We start from the raw sequence: 23285 nt of genomic DNA on the forward strand, positions 1-23285 counted from the left end.
ACTATTGTCTGTTTATTTTTATGTTGCAGGAAACCTCCACCCAGGCTGAGGTTGAGGCCCAGGTGTCCATGCTGAGCGCATCAAGGCTCATCAAGCTTAGATCCCAGTACCAGACAAAACACAGCATTGTCATAGTAACTTGAAGAAAGAGGACCATTTAAAATGTTGTCTGTTCAAGAATACCATGAAAAAGTGTTTTTGTTTGCAACATAAAAAAAAACTTAAATGTAAAATGTGTATTTAAATGTTGAAATATTGAATAAATGACTCGTTGAAAAAAACTGCATATTCATTTTACAGTATCTAATTATTTTTACTGTATTTATTTACAGTATTAAAATGAATACAGTGTTGCATGTTACAGTAAACTGGGATTTGTAGATGACAAGTACAGTATTTTGGGATTATTACTGTAAAAATGACTACAGTATTTAATGGGTACTGTGATTCATTTTACAGTAAGAATACTGTGAAATATACTACACCTATTGCTAATTGCTGCCAGCAAGTTACTGTAAAATACTGTACAGTAATGCGTGGCTGTGTTAAGGGCTTCAAAACAAATATGTCTCAGTGGTTTCCAAACAGCTCATTAAGACTATTATAATAATACATATGGACATGTACTAAAGAGAAGATTTTATGTATGAAATTATGTAGGAGTTTTGTGACATTAACTCACAGCCAGATATAAAATAGACAAACGTTAGATTGAAACGACACTCAAGGAAACCCTGTCATATGAATATTTGATCTGAGTAGAAAACACGACAATAACTAACAAGGTGACTGCAGTTTTGAGAGGAAACGTTAAAAGCAAAAAAAAGCATAAATAACAATCAAGTATTCATGGTTTTGCACACTTAGAGCTCCTTGAAATTACTTTGACATCGCTGCCGTATCGCTCATGTCTCGTACTCAGTCTGTGCGCGCGTGATGCGTCACTTTGATGCGTGCGGTTTGAGCAACGCAACTCCCCCAATAGTCCATATGTGTGTGGTTAGTGAACCGAGAAACAGGCACTTCAGGAGCAGCGTTTGCGTTCTGTAACTTTTTTAGATTTTTTTTTTTTTAACATTACATAGTTTGGGAGTACAAGTTGTTTTTCTTGTAAGGATGGAGGACGCACTTAAATCACTCGACACGGATCCTTGGTAACTAGAAACCATTGTTGGCAGCTGTGATGCGGTGCAGCTGCAGCAGCCTCTATCTAAAACCGCTGGACAGAAGCCGAGAGCAGGTTACACATATCGAAATATGCGCGTAATTGGAGCGCATTGGCGAGGCGTCCCTTGCACCCCTTCCGAGATAACGTTGTCGTGATGTACAATACTTCGGAAATTGAGCTCACTTTTAATAAAAGGGAGGATATTTCCGAAGTTATCAATGGCACTCTGCAGCTTCTCTACAACGTCCTCGTCACTATCAGTCCCACAACCATGTGGAACGAGTCGTGCGGGGAGCAGCTGCAGGATTTCGGGCACCCGGAGAAGATCATTATCGGGGTGATGCTGGCGATCATCACGGCGGTCACCGTCATGGGAAACACGCTGGTGGTGATCGCTGTGTGCGTGGTGAAGAAACTGAGACAACCTTCAAACTACCTTCTGGTATCTCTAGCAGTGGCGGACCTGTCAGTGGCCATAGTTGTGATGCCTTTTGTAATAGTGACCGACCTGACCGGGGGCAAGTGGCTTTTTGGAGAGGTGTTCTGTAACATCTTCATCGGCATGGATGTAATGTGCTGCACTGCCTCCATCATGACCCTCTGTGTGATCAGCGTTGATAGGTAAGTTGCAAAAGGTAACAACTGAAGCTGCTTTGAAAATGAAGCCTGTCAATTTTGCAACGACATTAACATTACACGTGCAGTGCACTCTGCGTGTAAAATGACACGGAGAAGACAAATACATGACGTTTTATAAGCTGCTCTAAACCACCCAGGGTAGGAACAAATCAAGTGCCAAATTAAGTCGCCTGATGAATTTGTTTTGTGTCAGAGAATTAGACTTTTTTTTCTTCATTAGGCTGTCTTTTAATGTATATTGTATTATGCTTTCTTAACTGTTATTATGTTTTGTCCCCTGTTATGGTCAATCTGGTTTAATTTATGTTTTTTTCGACTCCTGTAAAGCATTTTTCTGTGATAAATGCAATATAAATAAACTTTACTTACATTTAAATGCCTCATTCAAGATCAACAGTTCATGTGTGTTTGAAACACTGAACCACAAAAGGAATAGCAGACTGTGATTGATTGATGAGCTTAATTAATTAGCTTGACCAGAACATAATCAGTGTTTCCTGTAGTCACGCGTTAAGGATCAGCGAACATCATCCTCACAGCTAATGACTTTGATATGTTTAGATCTTCCTACATTTCGTTTGAGGATACATTGCACCTGCTCTCTATTATGCCCATAACATTCAAATTAAAGTACTTTAGGCAAAGTCCACTTCAGAGAAAACATAACTCATAGCTCATTCTGTTCCGCAACATACAAAAATATGAGCTTTTCCATTCTGCTATTCTAAAATATTAATTCAAGTTAGTTCCCAAATACTCCACAGTAAGCGGCATTCCACATAAGAAATGATGCAAGTAAGCACTCATCCCCACCTATCAAGACTCACTCTGCATCTCAGGTACACTCCAGCTTGAAATGCACAGCTCAGTCTGAAGACTTGTGACAGAAGAAACATATCCACTGCTCCCACTAAGCCACAATGAAATTAAGTCAAATGAATGGTGTCATGGTTCTGCCTCAGTAAACATAACGAAGACAGAAACTCGCTGTTGTATTGATGATCTGATTATTCCTCCCGCTTGCCAATCAGGCATTATTACCTCAGTGCATTACACCCAGAATTATGCATGTGTCCTGCTTGTGGATATGCTGAGCAATGCCTGAGGAGCTAATGATATTATGGGAGGAACTGGATCACAGATATCAATCTGTGTCACAGTGTGATTGACACAGCTACGAACGGGTTTTGGGCTGATAAAGAGATAATGTAGGTGATTCAATCTCGTACAAAACTGTGTAAGTGTGTGTGCACGACCCCCAAACTATATCATGCTAGAGGATCTTTTCCATGAAGTCCTGCTTCTTGTGGACCTCAAAACTAACTGTGCATTTAGAATAATTATGATGTCAGTTTGGGATTATTTTGGCACACATGCTGCACAGACTGTAAACTGTGTGTGTTGGTCTCCATGAAAACAGACTTGTTTTAACTAAAGAAAGCAGAGTGTGTTCAGTATATGATTCACAATGGGAATCGAAAGATAATTCATTAGAATGGTAATTGCCAATTAGACACATGATTAGCTGTAATTAGGACTCACTCACTGTCATTTAGGATTCCCAAGGACATGCATTGTACAATTAGGCAGAACAGAATTGAGAGCTTCAAATGAGGCTCAGGATTGAACAGGTTTGTTTTTTTTCGGGTTATACAGTTCCTGAAAACTAAGTGTTCTGCTGCAAAGGGATGTTTATTGTCTCTCAGAGCTCCTTTAGGTTTACAGGGAAGAAAGATACATGTCTATGCCAGTATAAACAACATAGTGCCAGAGTATCGGTCCCTAGTTTATTGGGCCAATTAATTTATGATCTTGCGGGAACTTGACAGGCTTTAAAAGGTACTCTCAGAGAAACTGCTGTTATTCTAGTGGAGTACAGAACCTCTGACATTCTGCATCCACTTTGACGCAAGAGTGATTAGAGCCAGATAAAGACGCATGTGCTTCTCGGGTAAAAATCAATGGGAGGCTCCCACAATCTGAATTGAAGTAACGAAAATTTATCCCTAGATTTAAATACATGACACTTATACTTTACAACAATGCAGGAATTAATCAAATTACCACAAACCATAAATATAGGTCTGTGATCCTGGAGTAGTAGAGCACTTTGCCCAGTTGGTAATCCAGCTTTGGTTTAATTCTACAGTAGTCTCATTGTGCTTTGACTCAATTGGCACATGCAGTCATTGTGTGGTTTCAGGAATATCATTATATAATACAGTCAATTTTCTGGAAAATGACCTGATGAATTGTGAATGGATTAAATAACCGAAAAGAAATGTGTGAATGCTTTCATCTCAAGTAAGCAATTTAAAGTACTTCATCACATTCATACAAAACACATATTAACAGTCCTTTGCAATTAATCACACAATACACCCCAAAACGGTTTGATACATTAATATTGTCTATATTGACTTCACACCCAACTCTACTTCATATGTATAACAATTGTAATGGAGGTGAAATTACCGTTCAACTTTTTAAATAATATTTCACTTATATAATAAACAAAATAATCTTACATTAGTCAAAAGCTGAATGTTCAGCCGATTTTCTCGTTCCCCCTCAGAAATATGCTTGATAAATCATCTACTGCAGCAATAATTCCCCTTATAAATCTAAGTTTAGTAACCTTTCTCACTCAATAAAAGCACGGTATTGGCAGATGTGAAAAAAGACTACGCATCTGTGTCTTGGGTCACATCATAATAACTGCAGAATACTCTTCAGTTGTATTGATTTTATACTGTACGTGCGAACACTGATTTATGGCTGTGAAAGCCATATTATGGATGAGTACCCATTCAGCACCTCCAATAGAGATTCAACACTGCAAATTGAACCACACATCACATCACAGATTTAGTCACAGCAGAAGAATCCAGCCTGAGTGTTGGGAAGTGAATACAAGAGGATCTACAGTATACATGAATGTAGGTCTGCTCTTTCACAATATATAGTTTGCAATTTCAGCTAAGGCTTTGCAACTTTTGTGCTCACATCCCTAAAAAGTTAGGATCTCTTTTGGTAACACTCAGTTTTTACCTTCACTGAGAGTAATACGCTGTATGTTCAATAATTCAAAAGTCAAATATGAATGATTTATTCACAACAGTGGGAAGAGAGGATAGTCCCTTTCTGTAGTTTCTCACACGTCTATGAAGAGCCAGCGCTAAAGGAAGTAATGGAGGAGCTTGGTAAAGCACAAGAAATACAGTAGTTACATTTGAAAATCAAACAAAGTGTGGCTTAGCAATCAGTGAACTTGTGGAAGATGGATGGGATGTAGGCCAAGACAAAATATCACATAACTGCAGTAATGTAAACCACCAAGGTTCAGTGTACAGAAAACACAGTGTAGGTGTGATCACACCCGTAAGCTTCTGCAAAGGATTTGAGGGAGGAAATCATGCTAGCTGGGACCCATAGATGGCAGCAGAATTAGCCACAGCCTTCACATGCTTTCTGCCAACTAGTGTTTCAATGATGAGCCGAGTTCACACCCAACTACCATATTGACCCTCTTGCCACATCTAACAATATATTTGTGAGGTTGGCGAGTAAGTTCCTCCCAGGAGAGGCAGTGCTTGGTTAGTGCAACTGGGGAACATTCACCCGCAGCAGCAGACACAGATGACTTCACCCAGCGGACAAATCCTCAGGTAATGTGATGTGACGCCTTAGCTCCACTCTCTCAGGCACTATTCACTTCCCACTTGTCGGGCCACCTCTGCGAAATGTGAAGGATTGGACATCTCCTCCTCGGCCAGTGCAATCAGACCAAAGACAGTTCATGCTTGTTAAGGATTGCTAAATTGGGACAGAAAGTTTGCTATGGTACTAAATAGGATGTTACACTGCATTCTTTAATCTTAAGATCACAACCAGTTTGCAGAGAGTGCTGCATTTTAAAGGGTTTAGAAACCACAAGAGACACATGTAATGTTTTAAGCCATTACAGCTGTTTCATACAGAGAAGACAAACCACTCTCATCTTTAAAGAGGAAAACGTATTTAAAAACTGCTGTCAATGAAAACATTTCAGACCAGCATTAAATAAAAATGCTAGGAGAAGGCATTTGGTAAGTTAATCATTGATAAGTACTGCTTGTACTGTCAACCACAGCTCACTTTCCGTCCTGTTTGACTGTCTGTTTGACTTCTCAAACAGAAGCACATGAAGTGAGAAGCAAATTGTCCACCAATCATGTGGTCAAATAGGTTGGTATGTGTGGGAATGGAGCCGAAGGGGGTTGAGATGACTAAGGACAGAACGGAGGAGAGCAGAATGATGACAGTGGCTTGTTGTTTGTCTTTTGACTTTTTGGTTGGTTTTTACTTTTTTAATGACATTTGCAACAACGTATCTTGCAACCATTATTTGAAAGGCTTGTCGTTTGCTGGTACTGAATAGGTCCATTGTGGAATGCTGCGATCAGGCCTTCTGGAAGCATATTTAGCATATTTCAACGTGTTCAGATATCAAGTTTCTTGTTGCAATATATCATAATGGATAAGATGCTTGTGTTCTGTTTATCTCCTGATGAAACGTGTAATGAAGAGAAAAAAAACAACAACTTATACATATACACAATGTGCATGCACCCAAGTGTTTAGGACAAGGATTCTCATACCTCTAAAAACAAGAATCAATGAGCGGTTCATGAAAGCTCAAGTTAATGATTCAAACTAACTAAAGCCTGACTATAGAGAACATGGTCAGCATTCATGAGGAATTTAAATTACACTCTTTATCACAATCTTGATTTGTCGAAAGAATGTTCAGTTGCTTTCTCACTCTGTACTCTATGAAGAGATCCTCCTGATTTCTAAATAGCTCAAGAAAAAGGGTAGTTTACTCAGCAAAGGGCAGATTTGCAACATTAAACTGAATTTGATCTAATAAACAAAATAAGACATCGAGAAAGAGATCAAGACCTCTGAGGCTGGACTTAGACCCAGTGGTGCTTTGAGCTCAATGCTAGCATTAAGCCTAGTTTATGCTTCTGCGTCACGTCAACGGCATAGGTACGCCGTCGACGTGACGCCGCCGACGTGACGCCGTCGGCCGTCGACGTGACGCCGTCGTTGAGCATTCGAAGTTCTGCGTTGAGGGACCGCGTTGCTCTGCAATTCACCACCATGCCACCAGGTGTGTTTGGCTGTGTGGTTTCAGGAGTTATACAGTCGGAGCTCATCAATATTGAAGAGCAAATGCTTATATAGAAAATGTTGAAGCGCAGGCGACAGAGAAGACCTTTGCGGAGGTGGTCTGTACGACCACCAGAAAAAAAGCGACTGCTGGAAATTACGTTCTGAGCGGACCAATCACAGAGCTTGTGGTCCGCGTCAACGCGACGCGTAGTTAGGATTTTTGGGAGGTGCGCGTCAAGCTACGGCGTAGGGGTGTGCACCGACGGCGTAGCTACGGCGTGGGTACGCCATCGACCTGACGCAGAAGCATAAACTAGGCTTTAGTCTGCTCACATGCTGCCAATGACGACGCTAACGTGCCGATTTTTTAGTGGGTGTAATGTTACAAATTAATTTAATTTGTCAAACTTTTTCTGCCACCCCGACCCTCTAAATAAACACCATTGGTAAAGCCACACACTTTGAAAATGACTGGTTTTACTTTTTAACATGCTAACATTTGCAATATCATGAAACGTTAAAATTAATGTTCAAACGGTGCACAGATTCATGTTTCACTGGCAGAAGGTCTGTGATTAGATTTGATTGTGTTGATTTATTACTTGTTTTTATCAGGAGACACTTAAATCAGATTTGCCTACACAACTAATCAGTGAACTCTTGAACCAGGTCCTGCTATGCATCATATTGAATAGTAGCATTGATGGATCAAATACTGAAATTAGAAATTAGAATCAAAGTGTTTCACAAATTCAAATGAGGTTATGATGAGGGTTGTTTTGAGCTGTTGTTTTAAGGAAGATTTTTTTAATAAGGTTTGATGAAATCTGTTAGAAACCCATGTTTTCTTAAAGGTTGGGGGATCAAACTTTCATACATCAGCAGCAGTATACGTTGCACCTTCCTTTGCAATTAGAAGATGATGGATTACTTACAGGTCCACAGATAGAGATCTGTTTTTTATTTGGCTATTTCCAGTTCGTCACCCTATTTACCCAGTAATCTCTGGTGACAGGAAGAAGAAAAGGGCGAAGCGCTGAATGACTTTAGTATGGCATAAATCAAGCTTTAGGTTTGGCAAAACAAAGGTGGGGTCCATTATTCACCATGATTGAACAAAGGGCCAACGAGCCTTTATGAAGCAGTGAGACAATGAGTTTCCTTTTGATGGAGCTGAGAGGCTGAAAACACACCCAGCTGTGGATTACAGATAATACGTTTTGAACTCTAAGCATATTGCTGCTGTTGCAGAACAATGCAACTCAAGTTTTGGCATTTAGGTCAACTGTGAACATGAACTGAGTATTTACACGGTCCATCAAAGCCATCATAAATGCTCCTGTACACAATGACTGAGTAGTAAAAGGGATAGTTCCGACGTTTTTAAGTGGGGTGTTATGAGGTACTTTTCCATGGTCAGTGTCTACAGTAGATGATTGGCATGTCCCCAGTTTGGAGAAAATGACAGAAATGTCTCCATTGAAGCAAAGTAATTGTAACTCTTGTTATTGGGTGCAGCAGCAAAACTCATTTCAGTCACCTAGAAGAAAGGCCCACCTGGGAAGTAGTTAGTTTAAGTTCATGCTATTTATAATAAGTTTAGCGGGGTTATCTTGTGTTGCTCAAGCTATTTCAGAGGAATAACAGAAGTCGTGGTATCCATCTTGCTCTTGAAACACAAAAAAACTAACTGATCAAGGCAGCAATAGACTCTTGTGTTGTGCAAGGTAAAATTAAAATAAAGTTCAATGGAGTACGCTGGCTTTGAAGAGAGCATGTGTAACGTCTTCAGTTTCCTGTTAACACATCGACTGTATAGCTGGCTCATGGCAAGGTAAATATTTTAAATTATTATAAATATACAATATAATACATTGACTATGGAAAAGTACCTCATACAACACCAGGTGAAAATATCCAAACTATCACTTTAACTTAAATCAGTGACAAATATGTTTCTTTAGAGTGAGCATAAATATAAGTGCTTCTTATTTAAGTAGATACTGCAATGCTGCCAAAGGCAACAGCTCCTAAAAGCAATCCCTTTCGACATGCAGATACTAATTAATTGCCTCATATTTTTCTCACTGACACATCACTCTTCATATGTTCACTGCTGTGTATCAACCACCTACTGTCAGTAAATTATAAACTCAAGATAGGACTCAAGTACACAAGGTACTCAAGCTAAAAGGTAGGCTATTCAGGGGAGGTCACAAATTCCACATTAAACTTCATGTGATCTGATAAAAGAAAACAAGACGAAGCGGAAGAAAAGACAAAGACTAAGATTCCACAGCCATGCCAGCTGCTATGTGAGGCTGTACTTAACCCCGTGGTGCTTTGCTAAGATCCGCCTGCTAACATTCTCAGAATGACGACAATGATGATGATGATGTTGATACTAACACACTGATGTTCAACATGTTCTTCACCGCCAGCATAGTTTAGCCTGTAAACGTGCTAACATGTGCTAATCAGCACTAAACATAATTCCATGAAGCTGAAATGGATGGGAACGTCATGAGAAATATCAAGGAGTCAACAAAGTCATTGGGAAACATTGTCTCAGGACTTTCTATGAAGTTGTGTTGCATTTACCTGGATAAGTGAGAACTTTAATTTGTTGGTGGGCTAGAAGAAGGTCACTCAAGTCTTTAGGATTCAGCCTCTGGGGACCATAAATGCCTGTACTAAATGTCACACCAAGCCGTCCAACAGTTGTTGGAGTATTTTAGTCCGGAGTAGCCTGCTAGCTTAGAATCATGTGCCAGTTTTGGTAAATTTTGTGGGCGTGCCTGTGTGGGAGTATGTAGACAGAGAATTAGCCGTAGTCAGACGAAGAAGGTGGACTATATTTACTTTGCTGTGTAAATTTAAGACACCTCCATAAAATAACCTCAGGTTTTCTTCAGCTGTAGCTCTTACGAATGATAAACCTTCATTTATTTTGTCTACATTGAGCTAATTGCGTTGGTAAGCCTTTTGATTTAACGTTTCTATCTCATCATTATGTGCACTGCTTTGGCAGTGACCTTTAATTGACCAGATCATGATTATCAGTATTATTATCGGGTTGTCACACAGCTGTGCTTGCTCACCTATAATGGTATTTTGTTTGTCCGTCTTTTAGAAAAATCCTGGAAATGTACAAATATGATACATCTACTGTAAATGTGCTTTGCCAGTAAAAAGACAGTCAATAACTGAGTTATGTTCTCTCTCTCACTGCTCAGAGCCAAGATAAACAGCAGTGAAATTGCTCTTGTAATGAATAACCCTGTCATCAGCCACAGGTGTGTCAGGGTAGTGCACACTGTGCTCAGAAAGGAACATAGATTCAACCTCCGTATCTTATGTTCGGATCCATGTCACCTGGTGCTGAATCAAATTATTTTCTATTCACTTTCTTCTATTGGTAAACATATTAGTCCTGCTTATGTAAGCAGTAAAGCCGCTATCTATTTTAGCTTGAATTATACAGTATTTTCTTTGTGTGCTTTTCTCATTTGTTTATGTAAATGGTCTTTTATAGAATACTACTTTATTGTTTGATTAGGTTGCACATTTGCAACACATTTACATCTGAGTAAAGACTGAAGGCATACTGGAGATATTATTAATCATTTAGAAGATTAGAAGGTCTCACATCTCCAGTTTAGGGTGAGAACCAATTTAGATAACACACAGATGCAGGAATCTACATTATGTCAATAATTAATAAGCTGTTTTTATTTTTTCTTGATATATTAAATTGTTATCTTTTTATTTTGGGGAAAAGCATACATTTTGGTTTCCCGGAGTGAAGTCTTTGCATGCCAATAGTTTTGGTAATTGTTGATTAAACTCCCTGCAATCAGGAATAATGACATTGAAAACATTTTTGAAAAATCAAAAAGGTTAATTGTAGCTACCGGTTGGATGAAGTGTGAATATATGAGTGGAACTTACTATCTATGAACCGCAAAGGTTTGATCCGGGTTTTGGGAATGTTTGTACATGATTGTTGTTGATTTGTTCACAATTATGGTTTCTGTTCTATAAAACACATTTGAACCTCGAATTGTAACGCGCCAGAACTATACACCAAAATGTATATCAAAATGTACTACGTGTTCGCAAAAGATGAAGCATTCATAATAATATAATTCAGCAAGAATACCGGTATCCGTCGCAATATCTTGCCCGTAGCTGAGTTTTTAAATATCTTTGATATTTTCATGTTCCGAAAATAAAAGGTCAGTAAGAGAATACCAGGAGGAGAAAAAGCAGTCTTCAACGTTTGCCTTCATGTTACATAGTAGCATCTCGTGACTCAGGAACAAGTAGATACAACCCCTTCTCACTGTCCTTTTACATTTTCAGAGCCACAAAATGATGACATATAATCAACCGCACAGCTACTTCAGCTACTCTAACTGCTGGCTAGATGCCAAATTGGAAGAAAGAAAGTCGGCTCAGAAAGGAGCTGCCTGTGGTATCCTTGGTAACTAAAATTGTTCAACTTTTTTTTCTGAAAGGTCAGAAGTAAAATGGGAGGAAGCAGGGAATTAAATCCCTCCCCCACATATGAGACTCTAAGCTTTTTTTAATTTCCGAGGTGTCCTTTGAGAGAACGAGTGCCCTCGGTGACAGAACCAAAGGGAAGGTGACTAAGATGGAGGGGCTCTTCACATTGGCTCTCTCACATCATCTTGACAGGAAAAAGAGAAGAAGATGGACTCACTGGACACATTTATCCACCTTCCATGAACAGACTTAAGTAATTGTATAATAATGAAGAGAGAGTTAGCCCATTCAATATTTGAGTGAGCGTTTTGGGATCTCACTAAATGAGTTTGCAGAGTTGGGGCTGCTGACCACTGCAGTCAATGAACATTGTGGTGGACAATAATAGCACTCCACATGACATGTTACGTGCAAATTAAAGATTATTATTGAGAGTTTACCACCGAGGCACGGGGATAGATGTAGAAGCACACATTACATGTTTCTGGTAGGACGTAGAGGTCTATTGAGGCTTTGTATCTGCATCACAAATATGGTCACCATGACTGCCACGATAATGGAAATGTATTAAAGAATTGACAGGAAGCAGAAGGCTGAATGCACAACGGGCAGGCAAGAATGAATTCATAAAGTAGACGTAAATGGTATGATGTGGTATGATGTGACAGACATGGAAAACCTTTCTTTACTTGTCACATATTACAATACATTCATGAAAGACCACTGTTTAAAAGAACAGACACAAGGTATATGATGAAAACAATGTTTTAATGTTGAGTTTCCTCACAGTGCTAGTTGAAAAATTGAAGCATATTTCTTGTCTATGCAAAAGTTAATTTGGTGGTAACCTAACTATTTTTGCTTACATAATAAGCTAGTTAGTTATAGTTAGGGCCATGACAATTAAGGTGTGACTACTTTGCTACTGCTCCAGAATATTTAGTCCAAGAAAAAGTAAGATGGTCTCTGGAATAAAATGTAGTGAATGTAGTGAACTAATTGATGACTTAAAGATAATGGTACAATATTTATTACACATAGTGTGTAGTAAAAGTGATTTCAGAGCAACCAAAGGAAAATCTTTGACTGAAAGAAAATTGATCTTGGCGATTGGCATGAAGGGAAAAAACAACAAAAAAAGGGAAAAAACAGGGATTTTTAGCTGATCTTGTTTTCTTACAACCATGATGAAACCAACGCCTAGCCCTAGAGTTTCTAATTTAAGTGCATAACCCAAATCTTTAGTCACACATATTCTCATTGTGTACTGGGTACTCCAGAAACATATAGTTGTAGGATTTTGTACAACTCAGTTTGTTCAAGCCATGGATCACAGATCAACAGAAAGAGTGTGAGAGCTTTTGAAGTAACTTGAGGACTGGAAGCGTAAGCTCTCCGAGGCTGCCATTATCAGAATGAAGAGGTTGAAAAAAAAACACCCGTGAAAGATCAGGGCCAGATGATGCTGTCAGAGTCTGCTGGGAAAGGGAGTCCGAAGAGTGAGCCAAAAAGAGAGATAAAAGTTAAATAACGTGTGTGATGGGAATTGTGTTTTGTTTCCCCTTTAAACTTAAAATGAACACACTTATTCAGCTTTGCAACACACACACACACACACACACACACACACACACACACACACACACACACACACACACACACAGACACAGACACAGACACAGACACACACATTTGGACAATCATGCCCACTTCAGTCAGAGATTGGCCAGGTGTGTGGAAGTGTCTTATGCACAGACAAGTGCTACACTATGAATGCCTCCCACAAATGATTTTGTCCTTCTGATTATTGTGTCTCAGCCCTCACTATCCTGTCAGGCTTTTCAAACCTCCTTCCAGTGGGGCAGGTCAGAGCTCTTTAACCTTCGGTTGTGGTAGGACGACATGCTAATTTAACTCGTTTATTTTTAGGATATCCCACTGTTAAGTGCCCGTGCTGTGCTATTTTGTGGATGGTTGATATATTCAAAAAAGTTGTGATTGCACTCTACTCATGTGGCTTAACTGAACCACCTTATATTGTAGCTGTGTTTATGTGTAGCTTTTTAGTTGGCATTCTCTTCTATTTAAGGGACCTATTCTCAATCATCTATTGAGTAGAGCCTGTATAAAGTATTTGCTTTGTTATCCAAGGACACCCTGGTCTGACAGGGATGGACACGCTAGCTTTTTGAAGGGGAATCCATTTATCACTGTGGCACTAATAGCTGCCCATCATCTCTATTGCTGTGAGAGCCAGTAAACACCCGACAGGGACAGGTGGTGTGCTGTGCAGAGGCCATAACATATCCACAGTACTGCTTCACAACAATTAGGAGGAAGTAAAACAGACATTAGAAAGGTGTCAGGACTGTCAGTCAGATGAGTGGAAGTATTGTTTCTCGGTGTGCCTTTCAAGTAACCACAATCTGTAAATAGCTCAGCTTTAATAAGGACTTACGACTCCCAACATAATTAGGAAGTGTAATAGTTTTTAAATGGTTATCAGGGATGCCATCTCTGGGCAATCGAAAACTAGAATTATATTGGGAGCCCACAGGTGCCTCGAGATTGTAAATCATGCTCAGGAATAAATATAACATTGTGTCAGATATGCCCCTCAAAGCAATTGCTGTTATTGTCCTTAAAGGACGTGTTATTGCCCTCAAAGAAAAATGCAGCATCCATCAAAATCTATCATTGATATCTTGAAATTCAATAGAGTAAGTAGATCAGAAGTGAACCAAGAGGTTGGAGCAACAATGAAAGACTAAATAAAACATTTTTAGATGATCACAAATGTTAACTTTAACGAATTAAAAGCACACTGTGTTTCATAAAACTCTATTCAATAGCTGTGGAGATGTTTAAGTGTAGATCAAAGTGTTGGACCAACAGACTGTCTGAGCATCTGGCAATGTTATCCCTATTCCACACAGCTGTGTGGAATAGGGATAACATTGTGCTTTAGTTTCACTAAAACCAGTAATTAATAAAACCGTAACCAGGTGCATAACAGCCCATACAGCATTATGCCTCCCTATCACCCTGCGACTGAAGTAATGCAGGAGACATTTGTAATTTGTGATTAGCAGTTATTTTCATGGCTAAATAATAGGGGTAATAAGTATTAAGTCGTAAAAGATATTTTTGTGATGTGGGTGAACTGACATTTTAGGCTTAATATCATAGTTGACTCAGGCACATCCAACTCTTAGAAATATGTAGTCACGTCCTCAAAGTATTATTTTATGTATTTATTGAGCATGGAATAAGTTCTGAGTCATCGTAATATACATAATTTTGGCCTACTCGCTTTTTAATAAACACTTCTTTTGTTGCATCAGTTCCCAAGCATCTTCTTCTATATGTCAGCTAAAATAAGTGTCAACACTGTTCACAGACTATTTGACACCAGTCTGACCTAAGCTGGCAGTCCTGTGGCTCGTGCTAACAGACGAATGTGAGGGATGAAGTACGTCTGTGGGATGACTCAGTTTAGCTTATGTAAGAGTCTATTAGAGATGTTTTTTACAGCTGCAAATTGACTCCCTCATTCAACCTTAAAAAGAGCAGAAGTCAGAGAACAAAACAGAACCTGACCTAAACAGGTGCAAGTTTGTTTGTTCTAAAAGGAGTACGGCAGAGTTCTGTGTCGAGTCTGAAACAGATGGGATTACTCCTTTGCTTCCTTGTTGAGGAGGAAATTACAGCTCCACAGTGTGCTCTGTGAGAGAAGCAGCTCAATTTCTGTCGTACGGAAGTTCCTCAAATAGAATTGGAGAGCTGAAGCATTCCTGGAGGACTGACATTGTTGTCTGATGTCTGAGAAATCCCATAACTCTCTCTAGACAGATTTGATCCTCTCCAGTCTAGGTCAGCTCAGAATAAATGCTGTTATATTCTTTTTGAAATAAACGCTGTTTCATATTTGTTGTAATTCATTTTTCACCCAAAGAGATACCTTATTGTTTAAGACTTCAGGGTTATTCAGGTTGGTATTACAAGAACAGTGTACAAACAAAAATCATTAAGACAACAAGCTTTTCTTTTAAATATTTTGCAGCAACAGCAGTTAGCACTAAACACAGACTGAACAATAGATAAAGTGTTTTTGGATTTCCACCCATTGTCAGCACCATCATTCACTTTAGGTAAAACACACTAAGCATGAACGCAGTATACACACTACTGACTGCTGGGTAATAATGCAGCCAAGATGCACTCAGTTCTTGAAGAGACAGTTCTTCAACAAAATGCTTTGATTACAGGCGATGTCTGCATCTCTGTGCCCAATTCACTCACACAGATAGATTGTGTCTAAAAATTACTTTCTGCCTAAAACACTTCACTTTTTCATAGACCAGTTATGGATTGCCCTCAAGTATATGACATAGGAATTTGAAATGCTGAGTGAGATAAATGACCAAGGGTTCTCCAGAGTTTCTGTGGGAAAAAAAGTAATTTTACAGACTGTCCTCTCGGCCTGTTACTTTCTTTTGAGGATCCTGTTCTAAATATATCACTCCTCTGCCCAAACAACTGCAGCTTAGTAAATATTTCACTGAGTATCCCCTCTCAGACATAAAAGGTTTGATTGGTGCTCCTGGAGATGACTGAAGACTGTTGCACACCAGGGCCGCTTACAGTGTTTCAACGCAGAAAATAGTTCACTTTACTGTGCCCTAGCTTGTAGCCTAGCGGAAGTAATGGGATTCTGCATTAGCTCGTGCACACTGTTTGTCAGTGGCAGGCTAATCCCCTCGGGCTGCTGGCACTGTGGATATGTCCCAAATCCTCCAGAGATATGGAAACACACACTCTTAACTCTCCATGTGTGTCACTGTTACTGTTTAATGCATGGTCTGTTCTGGGAGGTGATTATAATCTGTTGTCACTGTTTTTTTTGCAAGATTATGTGCTTCCTCTGAGGTGTGAGGTATCCCATGTGGTTTAAAATATGTTGTGCATTTAGTAATATATGCTACAATTTCATGTTTATTTTTGCATTTGGCTCCAATTAGTTGCATATTGCAGATTATATGCAGAACAAGTATATAATCTAAAATGTAAAGATGTTTAAAATGTACTTTAAACAGCTATAATGAATATTTCTGTTAACAAGGGATTGAATGTGAGAGGGATTGCTTGTCGGGATGAAACCACAGAATTATAACCTGATTTTGTAGTTCTGTTTTAGCTCGACTGAGCTTTTTAGTATCTTTAAACACATTGTTGGGTTTTTATTTTACTGTTTTGAGTCACTCTTTCATTAGTGTTTTCAGACGCAACTGACTCTAAAAACTAACTGTACACTACATACCCATCTTCAAACAGCAAGTAGAGAGGTTAGCAGCTAGCTACTGAACATAATTGAGCATTTAAAAGCTGAACAGATGGATATTTCCCTCAGGAGTTGGTAGTTTGAAACAGAGAAAGTGAATATTAGACTTGGATATTATCAAGTCTCCAAACTAATTATTATTTTTCTCTCTTGGCTGCCCCCAAATGGCTATAAAGTAATTCAAATATTTTAATAATAATTACATAATAAAGTTTGAATATTTCTTCGCTGATTTATGTTCAATTATTATTAATATAATAATAATAATAATTATATATATTTTTTAATTTACTTAGTATTAGTAGTTTTATAAACATTATTTTGCCTGGTTCCTTAGTATATTCATGCTGTATTCTGTCCCTGGCTCTCTGAGGTCAAGAGAGTTTAGCTCCTTTATGTCAAAACAAACAAGATAATACCAACCACATGCCCCATAGATGTTCGCATCAACTTATCCTGCTAACAACAAGCAAGGAGCTGGTTAATGAAGTGTTAAAATGCATGCTGTCTTATCCAACCTGGCAGTTGTTTGTCTCCAAAGGATGGTGAGAGGATTTTTTTCTGCAACAAGAGTACGTCTGAAAACAGATCTGCTTTCTAAAGGGCTTTAGATGAGTCATAGGATTGTGAAGAGCTGCCCCCCACCCCCGACAGACACACAAAGATCACCCCAAATAAGCATCCTCATTAGTGAATAATGCATTACTGAGAGGAGTGTTGCATTACTGGGTTTCCATTATGTATTCCTAAGAATTCCCACAGCATGGAGTGTACCCATCTCAGGATCTGCCTTCCATCTACTTGGCTTTGCTCGTTTGGATGTGTTCAGCCCTCCCGCAAAGCTTATAAGTACATTTTGGCTCAGTTGTGAGCAGTCGTCCTTCAATCAGAGGATCGGTGATTCGATCCCGGACTCCATTAGCCCATGTCGATGTGTCCTTGAGCAAGACACTTAATCCTAAAATTGCTCCCGTAGCTGCGCCTACAGTGTATGAATGATTGATAATACGGATGTGGCACCTTGCATGATGGCTCCTCCCATCCGTGTGTGAATGGGTTAATGATGTAATGTAGTGTTAAAGCGATTTGAGTGGTCAGAAGACTAGAAAAGCGCTATACAAGTACGAAACCATTTAAGTGAGGGACGTTAACTAGTCAAAGCATGGAGGAATTGGTGGTTAAATAAACAGTAGTTGTGACGTAATATTCAGTGAGCCCAACCCTAATGAGGGATCTATAAGAAGGACTCAGTAAGAATGTTTATCTTGGTTTATATGGAGACCACAAAGTCACTGTCAAGGCATTTGAAACTGAAATGAGTCATGGGTATTTGGTTTTCTTTCTTTCTGGTTTTCTTATGTCTCACGGTCATCTGTGGCTCCACTTGTCCACTCAAGCTGCTACGGGCAACATAATAATGACACCAGTCTAAAATAAATAATGGACGTTTCACTTGTTGTCATTGCAACGCTGACACATTCTGATATGAGTGGCATGTAGGTCGCATGCCGTAAGTGACCATCAAATTATACATGTGGTCCAGATAGGAAATGAAAAGCTTTTTAAGTTGATTAAAAAACATCCGATCTGTGTCAGATGTGTAAGAGGGTCGGGTGGTGCAGCGGGAATATAATAATAGAATGCTCTTAGCTGCAGTGCAATTGTAAACTTATTGTCGATTCCAATTGATTCTTATCTAGATCAATACCACTTGCACTGTGTGTTGTAATTTATTAACAATCTACAGTGTCCAGCAGTACACTATCTACTAAGGGCTAGTACTATTTTGGATGAGCAAATTACTTTGTGTTGCTGTGCACTGTGTATAAGCAATGTTTTAAAAAGCATTGGAACTGATGTTTGACACACAAACACAGTTGTTTAATTAATGCCTGTCCTTTAATCTGAATGTAATAGAATAATTACAAATTGTACAAAGTCACATGGCACAATACTGTGTACACTATCAGAACAGACTTTGAGTTGGATAAACTAAACATCTCAAAGTAAAAAATTCGGCGAAAACAGAATTTGATGTATATAGTGCTGATAGCATCATATCACTGATGGGCAACGAGATAAATTGGCCAGTGCTCTGTAAAGCTTTTTATCTTGAGATTAACAATAGAGACGGAAAACAGAAAAACAGCCTGGAGTGTCAAATATACAGCTATCATCAATGACGCATTTGATGCTGATAGAAGCTGTGGGCTTACAGCCACAACACATTGAGATGTACCCACAGATTGATCATTTTGTGAGCATAGTGGCTATTTTCCCAGTTTTGTACAAATTCAAGCCTTTCACACCTCACTTTATCTTTATTTTTCTGACAACTCCAGCTGCTATTTGAAACTAGTGAGCTGCTCTTTGATTGATAGCTCTCTCTCAACCTGCCAAGCTCCTCCAAAGCCCACAACCTATGCTCCCCTCCAAGAAAAAAAGAAATGTCAATGTATGTGACGCTACTACACTGCAGTTTCATCTCAGTGAAGACACACAGCAGATGTCTGTACTTCAGCAGAGTGTCTGCCTGCATTTTTATGTCAGAGTTGTTATTTTCACAATGATAACGGTACTGTGCTAGACAAGGAAAAGGTATTCAACGGTTTTAGAGAAACCATCAATGTAGCTTCAACTGCTTTTGTCTTAAATGACAACAATCTGCCTGGAGGTTAGTACTGATGATTCTTCTGTGTCCTCACAGATATCTGGGGATCACACGGCCTCTCACCTACCCGGCCCGGCAGAACGGTCAGCTAATGGCGAAGATGATCCTGGGAGTGTGGCTGGCGTCAGCATCCATCACCCTGCCACCTTTCTGTGGCTGGGCAAAAAACGTTCACACAGCCGGTGTGTGCCTCATTAGCCAAGACTTTGGCTACACCATATATTCCACAGCTGTAGCCTTCTACATTCCTATGCTGGTCATGCTGGTCATGTACTACAAGATCTTCAGGGCAGCTCGAAAGAGTGGCGCCAAGCACCGCTTCACCGACCTTTCGCGCCGCGGGCGCCTCGAAACAGTAAGTAATGAGGCGCTCCGAATGCAGGGCCTGAAGCCACCCGGTGTGGTCGAGGAATGCGCGGCCTTGTCCCGCCTGCTGAACCGTGAGCGCAGGAACATCTCCATCTTTAAGCGGGAGCAGAAAGCTGCAACAACACTGGGGGTCATCGTGGGGGTCTTCGCTGTGTGCTGGCTGCCGTTTTTCATCCTGTCCACAGCCAGGCCCTTTATCTGTGGAGTGGAGTGTAGTTGTGTGCCCATCTGGCTGGAGCGCACGCTGCTCTGGTTAGGCTACGCCAACTCCTTAATGAACCCCTTCATCTACGCCTTCTTCAACCGAGACCTGCGCTCCACTTATCGTGACCTTCTCCGCTGTCGTTATCGCAACATCAACCGCAGACTGTCTGCTGTGGGCGTGCATGAAGCTCTGAAGGTTTAAAACAGGGTACTTCAGCAGCGCGTATCGACTCTCAAAAAGTGGGTTACGGCGGCCCTGTGCTGGAGCACTTGGTGCTTACAAGGCGACATGTAGCCTCCACAGCAGGCCTGTAGATAAGACAAAGACTGGCAGAATGGGAGTCACTGATGGTGGCACTCCGGCCCCTCTGCAAAGGCGGAGAGACAGCAAGATCACTTCATTTTGTGTGTGACTCAGTCATTCTATTTTGGGAAAGAAAATCATAGAGCGTACTTGATGGGCTATTCAAGGCAACACTGCTTTTGTGCATATGCCACAATTCCATCCTGGCTCTGGATTCATGGATAATGTAGTGACAAAGAAAATTACATCAAATATCCTAGGGCTTACACAGGGAACAGAAAGTAAACAGATTTTTGTAAATTTACAAAATTGATGTTTGATTAGGAAAAAACATTTGTTATGTGGCACAGTGGCTTTTGAAAATCTTTATCTAAACACACATTTGAGCACATCCCAGCTTTATTTCAAACGGAGAGTGAACACTTTGAGGTGCTTTGTGCTTTGTCCCACGATTTAATATTATTTATATCACTTCATCTCCAGTCATACTTTTCAATTTGGTTGTCTCACTAAATTTAACAGGAGCACCTTGAATCTTTCACAAATGTTTAAGATGGGATGATAACAAGGAAATGAAGGTGGGTGGAAAATTGTGCTAAAATGAAAGATGAAGGGAACATTTCCATTCATGATATCTCAGTGTTTGTTGCTAAATGAACTGATATTAGTTTGCTTAATGTCTGCATGAATATGTGTCTTATATGCCACTGTAAACATAAATCGTAAGAGATTCGGAAGTGAATTAAGTTTGGCAGAAGTGTTTTATTTTTCACAAAAACACTTGATCGCACACTTGAATTCAAACTGAACTCAATACTGCAGAAACCATGATACTGTGGACATCCTCACTATTGTTATTTTTTACCTCGATCAGTTTCATTGCACATTTAGCAGCTGACATGATTGGTTCAATACATGAACCAGACCTGTTAAACTCCGCAGTTTCACTTTAAGAACTGACACATTCTTGAGACACCCTTGCCCCATTGCTTGTCAACGGTGTTTCTATCTACATTTTGATTCAGGATCTGATCACTTTCCTCCCGACATCTCTCTCATTTCAACTCTGGTGACTTATAGGTATGCACCTGTGTCAAAGGTTATCAGTTGAGCAGTGTGTGCTTTTTCTACCTCGATTTTGGAGATTCTCTGTACATTTCCTCCAAACAGATGTACCGCTGTCTTGCATCATTTTGTAATGAATTGCTATTTTTTATTGTGTGAGATCAATCTGTCTACAACTGTTCTGTGATCGCTTTTTTCCGACCGCTTTGTCATTTCAGAAACAAGCTGGGAAGTGGCAAAGTATGTCATCACTTTGTAAATAAAGTAACACTTCGTTCAAATCTCACTGTGGTTTATGTTGGCAGGATCATATACATTGGGACGTGTAATTGGTTCAGTGAATCGAAAATATCTTTTTTTTATATCAATTTTAAACAATCCATACAGGTCTCCTTCCTTTCTAGCCCCAACGAGCTTATATTCATCAAAAGCCACAGTTTGTCATACACAATTAATTATGGTCTATCATAAAAAAATAAAGACACACCTTAAGGTCTGCCAGTCGCCTTTGAACCAAGAATTTGCATCATGCCAGTGACGGACTCTGGAGACTTGCATGAGGACGGTGACTTCAAAAAGATGCCTTTATTGTCTGTCTGCTTCGAGTTAAATCTTTTATTCACCATCTGGGCGACATCTGCTTGCTTTCATGACTGAAATTGCCCTGTAAAGACACAAGGACGAGGTAGAGTCTGATGTGGGCGATGTGTCCATTCCAGCAGTGAGGAATAGGAGTGATTAAGCAGCCAACTTCGATGTGGTTCCGGTGCACCGGAGAAAAGGAGCCGAGCGAGGGTTAGCCAGCTCCGGCTAAAGGTCCCACTACTAGGGACTTAAACGTAGCCAATTTATAATTATAACACCTGAAAGTATGTGAACCTAAAGCTTTGTTATCGCCCCTATTCTGGCACCAGTGCAGAGAACTGAGTTGAGTGATATGATGCATCTTCCGCCATGTCAAATTCCTCGTTTGTACAAACTTACCTGGCAATTAAAGGATTCTGATTCTGATACTTATGTGTGGATTAGTCCATACAAAAGATTGATCTCTTTCCCAAAACACAATCATTTGATCCATTGTTATCATACACATATTGATTAAAGCGACTAACATGCTGATGTCAGGAGCACACCTCAAAACATAGAAGGTCAGATGTTGTAGGTTAATATTATTGTACTTGAGAAGAAACATGTCAGGCACTTTGTTGTTGAGCTGTAATCCAATGGTTTGTATTATTAAACACATATCATGTAACAATAATGTCGACAAAAAAAGTTTGTAGCTGCTACTTGCATTACCTTGGTAAATCAGGGTCAAATTCCTAAAACTGTTTAAATATTCGTCACCTTCATAACCAAAAAAATCCAAAAATCATCTACTGATTTGTGTAGACAGTATTTGGCCAATACTTGCATGTAGTTGGGACTGTTCCAATAAGAGCAGAAGGACTTTTCTTATCATAATAGAGTATAACATGAGTCCACTGAGCATTGTTACATAATTCAGTACTAATTCATCCTCTAAAAAGCCATATCAGAGTCCCAGGGAAAACATTTCTTTCAACAGGACTTTCTGTGTATATTTGGGGAATACAAATGTTTAAAATTAATTAGTAAAGAGCATGAATGTTGACATTTTGTTTTAGCACATGAAATAGCAGCCAGCCCTTGTGAACCCTTGTGTATCTCTCCTAAGACGTCCAGTCTCCCAGCAGCCATGTCAACAGGCGTTACTCTCGGGGAAATGAGCACCATTTTGCTTGAGAGGAGGGCCTACTCTCTCAGTCAGCGTGACTCGCCTCCTGCATTGGTTCCTGATGTGTGTCATCGCTATCACTAAATAGGAGTAGAGTGC

At 39.7% G+C, this 23285-nt stretch overlaps 1 protein-coding gene across 1 annotated transcript; it reads left to right on the plus strand.

Moving 5' to 3' along the window:
* The first annotated feature begins 1322 nt into the window (after positions 1-1322).
* On the plus strand, positions 1323-21626 carry htr7c (5-hydroxytryptamine (serotonin) receptor 7c). Its single transcript, XM_068566270.1, has 2 exons — positions 1323-1789; positions 19525-21626. The coding sequence occupies exons 1-2, from the start codon at positions 1323-1325 to the stop codon at positions 20261-20263; spliced, it is 1206 nt and encodes a 401-aa protein (XP_068422371.1). The 3' UTR covers positions 20264-21626.
* Positions 21627-23285: the final 1659 nt, after the last annotated feature.

Source organism: Clinocottus analis, unplaced genomic scaffold, assembly GCF_023055335.1.
Source record: "Clinocottus analis isolate CAN_PGR_092001 unplaced genomic scaffold, fCliAna1.0.p SCAF_7, whole genome shotgun sequence".
NCBI classification, from domain to species: Eukaryota; Metazoa; Chordata; class Actinopteri; order Perciformes; family Cottidae; genus Clinocottus; species Clinocottus analis.